This window comes from Cynara cardunculus (assembly GCF_001531365.2).
Source record: "Cynara cardunculus var. scolymus isolate 2C chromosome LG 3, CcrdV1, whole genome shotgun sequence".
In the NCBI taxonomy this organism is placed as follows: domain Eukaryota; kingdom Viridiplantae; phylum Streptophyta; class Magnoliopsida; order Asterales; family Asteraceae; genus Cynara; species Cynara cardunculus.
In genome coordinates this window covers 2,915,557-2,923,334 of record NC_037530.1, presented here as the reverse complement: position 1 = coordinate 2,923,334, position 7,778 = coordinate 2,915,557, and the positions used below count along the sequence as shown (strand labels likewise).

The window sequence follows — 7,778 nt, the reverse complement described above, 5'->3', positions numbered from 1 at the left end:
TTATTACAATGAAAATGATCTATCTATCAATAACATGAAAATGACAAATGTTTCATCAGGCATTACGTTGATTAGTGTATTGATGAAATTGTGAAATCATTTCGATAATTGTTAAGAACATGTTGTTTAATTAGCAAACAATGAAACCATTTCATAATTAGATTGAAACGGATCCATCTACTAGAAACTTGAAAATAACAAATGTCTCATCTATCATTACGTTGATTTGTGTATTGATTAAACCGTGAAACCATTTCGTTCATGAAATGTAGTAGTAATTTTTTTATTATTCAATAAGTTTCATTATGTTAAATTGATTATAGTGTGTTTTATTTTTATTATTAATCTATTTTAACGAATGATGTTATTTTTTTTTATAATATTTGAACATAAAATTAATATATTATTTTACAAATGATTTTGTTTCATTAATATTATGATATACATGATATGATTGTCATTAATATTACCACTACCGAAGTTACCATTTTGTTATTTTCGGGATTATAAAATAAATTTTTAATTATTTATTTTTTTAATTTTCTAATATAACCTAAACTAATCTTGACCATTGATCAAGAAAATAGATAAATGAGATTAGTTTACATGATTTACACAAATGAGGGCGGTTTTAATTTGATCGTTCACACACACACACACACACACACACACACACACATATATATATATATATATAGAGAGAGAGAGAGAGAGAGAGGAGCGATCAAATAAAAACCACTCCAATTTGTAAAAACCGTAAAAACTACTCTCATCCGTCGTAATCTTATGAAATTTTTTCATGAAATTGTTTAATCTTGTGAAATTGTTTCATATAATATTTTTTTTTGATGAAGTTGTTTCATATATGGTTATGAAATTGTTTCATATACTACTTAATGAAATTTTAATGAAACTGTTTCATGTATTTCTCTAAAATTAAAATAATGAAGATGATAATATCCATGATTAACATCCTTCACAATAAAAATGATTAATCAACCTCTTATAATTACAAAAATGTGAACAAAATGAAAAATTATGATTGGTGAAATGATGTTTTTACAGTTTTTACAAATTAAGTGGTTTTCATCTGATCGCTCCCTCTATATATATATATATATATATAAACATTAAAGTATGGTTGTGTAAGTGGACTCATGAATGGCTTAGGACAAAACACCTTTTAATTATCACCATTGTTATCATCCTTTTATTCAAATTTTCAATGGGTTTAAAGTAGAAGCAACCAAATGGAGAAAAGTACCCACAAGTCAACTAATTTTCTAGTTGTTCTACAAACTTTATATTGCTTTCTGACTCATCAATAATTGCTTCTATATCATTACCTAAACATCATTTTTTTTAATTAACTTGAATATTCAACCTGTTATGCGACAAGACGATCACCTGCTTTGTAGATAGTCCGAAGTCACCGCATTTGAACCACCGTGGCTACAAGGGATTTTTATTCCTCCTTGAATTTGAACTTGATACCTCCTCGTACTTTTGACCTTTGAAGCCAAGCTCAATGATTCATATTATATTTCATGATATTACATAATTAAAGTTGTTTAACATCAAGAAATTTTGGTATTTTATATAATTTCAGAAATGATTAAAATATCTGAAAGGTTGCTTAACTTTTAGAACTTACTTTATCTGATTAAGCTCGTTTGTGTATGATATGTCATGCTATATAAATCCGAATAACGTATTGTTATGTGTTACCACGTCATATTTCATGTTCAGTTGTTGGTGGTCGATATAGTTCACTTCTGCTAATTAAGAAGAGGTCGATTAAGCTTCCACGACACGAGCTTTTTCTAATTCGAAACACATATCTTCATGACTGTATATTCCAAATTAAATCCAAGGAGAGCTAAACTCACTAATTAGTTTTATATGATTCATATCTTTAGGGGCCGTTTACTAAATACTTACCCGGTAAGTGTGCTAATGCACATGGCAAGGGCTGAAAATCTTACCCGGTAAGAGCGATGATAAAGATAGATAGTCTTACCCGCTAAGTGATGGTGTGAGGACTCTTACCCAGGTAAGCGTTTACCAAATAAATTGTTGCATACATATCGTTTTAATATACTAAAATCTTATCTGGGAAAATAGATTATGGTATTGACTCCTACCGATAAGCACTCACCTAATAAGTATTTGGGTAAACGGCCCCTTATTCAAATGATATACAACAATGACAGATTTTGTTGTCATCAACTTGATCCGAGTTCTTTTGCCTTGCATAATTACACTTATTGGAAACAACTTTAGGGTCTGTTTACCAAATTTTCCATTAAGTTCTGTATGGATAAATTTGTCTGTTTAGACAAAAATTTGTTGTTGTTTACTTTTTTACCTGAATCAATCGTCTAAATGACAATAATGATCGATCTTCCCCTCAAACATGTTTCAACTTTACAGCTATTCAATCAAACTCAAACCAAGAGAACTCTGTTATAGCCATTTCTGTACATTCAATGTACTCTATGGGTAGAGGAATACATAAAGTTGAACATAGTAAAATAAGAAATTACCAAAAAGCACAACCCAGAAAACACAATATGCGCTCCAACCACACCTTCTTAACTCATAATAACCAAACATTTGAACATCAAATTATCAAAACATAATAATCAAACCATTTAAACATTAAAAGCTGCTACTGCTACATGAAACCTAACGTTTTGTCATCGACAGTGCAATAGGGGAGGAATAGAGCAAAGTCGACGGTCGCAGGGCAGCAGCGATGAAGGAGGAGCAGGGACGGAGGAGGTGCAGCAACAGAGGAGTTGGAAGGATGGAGGAGTTGCAACGACGAAGGAGGTGCGGCGACGAGGTCATGGTCGTCGGAGATGAGCAACAACAACGGGGAAGGATGACTTTTTCTTTGTGGCTAGGGTTTGAACTTTGAAGGGAAGCGCTGGAAGGAGGAATCGACGGGAAAATTTGGTACCTGTGTTGATGAAAACCAAAGGAAGAGGTGTAGCGATGGGGAGAAGTATAAACGAAGAGGTGTAGAGGCGTAACGATGGGGAAAGGGGCCGTAGAAGAGGTGTAGCGTCGGCCAGCTAGGGAAAGATGGTGAAGGCCACAGGGGCGGATCCAACCTTTAAGCACCGGGAGAAAAGGCCCCCAGTCAAAAACCAAAAACCTTTGCTGACTAGTTTAAATTTTCTATTTTCACCCCTCGTCTTACATGGTTTCCCCAAGTTCCATCCAACGTGCCCCTACCCCATTAATTTCCTGGATCCGCCACTGAAAGCCACACCCTCCAAACTCCGACAAAGCCCCGATGGTGCATTCCCTATTTGCCTTTTCGCCCCTCCGTACTCCTTCCATTGCCATCCACCACTAGATTTATTTCGATTCTATTTTGAGACTGCATCGACCTCTACTCCTTCGTTCGCTTATGTTAGTTTGATTTTATGTGCTATTTCAATTGATTTTTTCATCTATGGCTAGAATCTAATGTAATGATTCATATATGTACTCAGTTCACAATGTAATTTATTTAGCATGGTTGTGGAGTAAAAAATATAACTAAAAAAGTTTGACATTGTGAACCGAATACATATGAAACAAACACATTGTGAAACATATACATGTTAATCAATACATTAAATATTATACTTAGATTGAAAAAAATCATGGGAAACAAAACCTTAAGATAGAAATTGGATCTCACAAATACGATGACTCCGAGCTACCCGCAAAGCAGGTGATCGTCTGGAATTAATCGGCTCGCATTAACATCAATAAATGTTAAAACAATCACATAATTACAATGTTAATCTTCTAACACAAACACTACCACAACAAATCAAGATATGGGAAGTTACAAAAGTTACCAAAAACCATACATACACCAAATGTCATCGGTTTTGAGTTCCTTCAAGATCACTGTAGATATCTTGACCGTTGTTCTTCAAGACCCCATGAAATCAGTGGATGTGCGCGCAAGGTGGCCGGACACCCACAGTCAACAAAAAGAAAACCATACATAGATACAACATACGTACGAGGGAGAGCCTGAATAATATCTCGAGCACCCTTAATTTCACGATGGAGATGCGTTCTTTAGCTTCGGAACTTTAAACCTCGATGTAAACAATCTTGGTTCGGATTCGGCTTTCCTCTTGGACCTTCTTCCTCCCTGCACATAATAAAGAAGTTGCAGGGGGTAACGCGCTATTTAGCTGAATGATCTTTTCAAAAACTGAAATTAACGATTTGAACGGGCCAGATCATCGTCATTGAGTTAAAAAAAGGAAAAAGTTACAGGGTCTTTTTTCTATTCGAAAACTCATTTAAGATCATTTATGGATCCCAAAATACGTGTATCTTTTACAAATTATTCATATATGAATAGGGTCATTCGTTTTGATTACCTTCGAATGGCTCTTCTTGTCTTTCAACCCAGACGAGACTGGTTCTATCATGCAACGACGCAATACGGAATCACCTCGTAACAACTCCAGTTCTTTGTTAAGTCGGGAAATTTCTTCGCTCTTTTTTCTTGAATCAGATTCTAGCATGGCTACGTCATCTTGTAAGGTTGAAATCGTTCTGTTCTTCTCCATGTTTGCCGACTGTGATTGCTCCAAATCCGACATCAGTTTCTGTATTCTTTCATTCGCAGCTTCAACTTCGGATTTGGTCCTCTTAACGTGCTCCTGCAATTTGGCGTCAGTTTTTTTGAACTGATTCCATGCGAAATCCCTCTCCGCTTTCAGAGCAGATTCATCGATGTCCTTGGTATTGCTACGGGTAGCACGCTGCCAATAAATATCAGAGATCACTATGCATTTTTGATGGCATAAACGGCATTATAACATACCAAAGGGTCTTTGCCTAGTGGAACCAGCTGACAGCTAATGCATTCCACTTATTGAATAGGCCAACAGGGTTCTAGGGTCGGTCCGTGATCCCAAGGACGCCGTTTACTGGTAGATCCCAACCTCGGTGAAGGTCAAGGGTTCAAGCAGTGTGTGAGTTTGCAGTATATACTTAAAACAGATAGAAGAATAAACGTACTTTTGGCTCGGCCAAACATTGAGCGAGATCGTCAAAGAGAAGTTTGAGATCAATTCGTTCATCGTCTACATCCTCTGCAGTACATGTACCCAATGCATCAATGGTTGTAAATTAGAAGGGTTTCCAGAAAATGAAAACAGAGAAATGAAAGTGATGAAGAACCGACCAAATTTAAGTTTGTGCATAATTGCTTCCTTTTGCTTCATACTGATGATCAGATTCGCCTTTGCAGAATCAACAAAACGAACCATATCTTTGATTTTGGAGTTTCTCATCACCTATACAAACAACAATACGTATCAACAAGAACCCTAAAATCATACGAATTCACAGAATTTTACCATAACAAACACAATCCACAACTGAAATTCCATAAAAATCATCTTAGAGATAGTCAAAAGTATCACTTGATTAAAGATGGCAACAAGAGATTCATCATCAGAAGCATAGAAATCATCAAAAATTCAACACCTAATCCAAAATCTGAGACTCTCACCTGGGAAATATGATCTTCTAATAGCTTGACATCGGAAACCCATCGATCGTGCTGCGATTGGATTCTTCTTTCAAGCGATTTTCGTTCTTTAACTAGAGACTCGAGCTGTCGCTGTTGATCTTGTATCAAATCAACGAGTCCTTTAAAGATCTTTTTCCATGAATCTTGTCGATCTCCAGGGGGATTACTGCCCGAAGAATCTCTGCGTTTTCCCATCTTGTATGGATCTACTCTACGATGAATGCACTTCAATTGCTTGTGGTAATGCCTCTAAGAAAGAAGCCAAAATCTCTGCTCTGCTAAACTTCAGGGTGATTAAATAAAGCGCTTCTTCATCCAGATTAACGAAATTGAAGACGATTACAGATGACAGCAGAAAGGGGGAAGATTTTAGGGTTTTCTTTGAACAGATGCTTAATTGATGAATTTGAAAAAAATGATGCAACGGTCGAATTGGGTTCCTTTTATGCCCCTTTCACCTTAAAATATATCCGTTACGCTCCTTTTCTTAAACTTTAGAGTAACTAACGTTTTCCATCCCTGTAGTTTATTAAATATTGCAATTTTAGTCCCTGTGATTTGGAAGTTTCGGTTTTCATCCCTATAGTTTGTAACTTATTGCTATTTCGTCCTTATGATTTACAATTTATTGTTCTTTATTTCTCCGTGGTTTACGATCCTTTAATGTTTTTGTCTCTTATACTTGAAGGTAGATAATTAGTTCAGGAACGAAAATAATAATAAGTTGCAAACTATAGTTACAAAAACACAATTTCTAAACCATATGGACGAAAATTGAAATTGTTAACAAACCATAGGGATGAAAATTAACAATTTGATAATTTGCGTAACGAGTTTTATATCATAGTTGACAACTTAACATCTACATCATCGAATGAATCACTAGATTATCAGTTAAATTATGTACAATAAAAGTATTAAATATTTGTTATATTAACTGAGAAAAAATATTTTCCGTTACAATCACTAGAAAAAACTTCGTTATATTTTAATTATAGTATAAGCACTATATTGTCTTTTTGACACTTCACTTTTATATATCTTTTGCAGGTATTTTTAACTGATTTTTTGAATTAACAAGTTATGTTCAATAATCATCTGAAGGGAAATTAATTAAAGTAGTAATTTTGACTGTATGGTTTCATCTCTTACTCATTTATCTTCAAGAATTACCAAAATGTTACTCGGTTTGTAAGTAGCAAGTCCACAATTTGTAGGGACCAAATCTGTAATTTTGGAAAAACACATCCGCAAGTTGAGGAAATATTTTTGTGTACCTATACAATTACGGATCTGGTTCAAACACTTCATTTTTTTACATTTTGACCCCTATGCAAAATGTGGACCTGCCATTTATGGACTGAGTGACATTTTGATGATTTTAGGAGAGAAATGGCTTAGAGATGAAACTACAAGCTGGAAATTTAGTCTATAAAACAACATCATATGCTACAATTTACCCGGTAAGCACTAACCAAATAAAAGTCATCACCTTCACTTACTGGGTAAGACTCTCGGTCATTGCCATTGTTCTTATCAGATCAGATTTTTAAACATTATCATGTTTATCTCATAAGGTAATGTGACTTGATAAATGCTTGGTAACAACCTCTTAACTTTTGAAGTAGACATTATTTTGAAACAAATAAGATAGAAATGTAGAAACTTAGGGGCCGTTTACGATATACCCATTTCTCAACACAAAAGGTTCATAGCGATGTCAAATCGTCACTACAGTCTATGGCTGAAACATGGCATTGTTAAAGGCGCATCGTTAAAGTTTACTTTTCATGATTGTGGGACGAAAAATAAAGAAGCAAAGAGAAGAAAACACATCATCTGATCGAAGGCAAAAAGACATAAAATCCGGTCGAGACATCTAAATCTTGTAACCAATATATATCTATACTATATTATAAAACATTTGACAAAAACTCTAAAAACCACTTTTTATGCGTAAAGTACTGTTTATTAATGCATATTACTTAATACTCAAGATTACAAGTAGATTATGCGAAAGTACAGCTTATTAAAGCTCCATATATGAATTCGTGTAACTAACTGTAGATAAACATAATCAAATATAGGATACACATCTCATTTTAAATATAAAAAATCCAAAATATAATTAGGATAATCATTGAGTTCTAACAGAATACTTAATTATTATTTTTATAAAATGTTATATTATTAAACCAAAAAATAAATTATTTCA

General features: G+C 34.2%; 1 protein-coding gene across 1 annotated transcript; it reads right to left on the bottom strand.

The window, feature by feature from the left end:
- Positions 1-3,767: 3,767 nt before the first annotated feature.
- On the bottom strand, positions 3,768-5,852 carry LOC112508606. The gene is made up of 5 exons (XM_025113279.1): positions 5,543-5,852; positions 5,213-5,324; positions 5,047-5,120; positions 4,401-4,787; positions 3,768-4,165 (listed from the first exon to the last, which is right to left on the bottom strand). The coding sequence occupies exons 1-5, from the start codon at positions 5,756-5,758 to the stop codon at positions 4,070-4,072; spliced, it is 885 nt and encodes a 294-aa protein (XP_024969047.1). The 5' UTR covers positions 5,759-5,852; the 3' UTR covers positions 3,768-4,069.
- Between the last annotated feature and the right edge of the window lie 1,926 nt (positions 5,853-7,778).

Excerpts from the sequence above, each read along its gene's own strand:
- LOC112508606 (XM_025113279.1), bottom strand. The coding sequence starts at position 5,758 with ATGGGAAAACGCAGAGATTCTTCGGGCAGTAATCCCCCTGGAGATCGA. Across the intron at positions 4,788-5,046 it reads AATGTTTGGCCGAGCCAAAA|CGTGCTACCCGTAGCAATAC; the intron begins GTACGTTTATTC and ends ATTTATTGGCAG. Across the intron at positions 4,166-4,400 it reads ACAAGAAGAGCCATTCGAAG|GGAGGAAGAAGGTCCAAGAG; the intron begins GTAATCAAAACG and ends TATTATGTGCAG.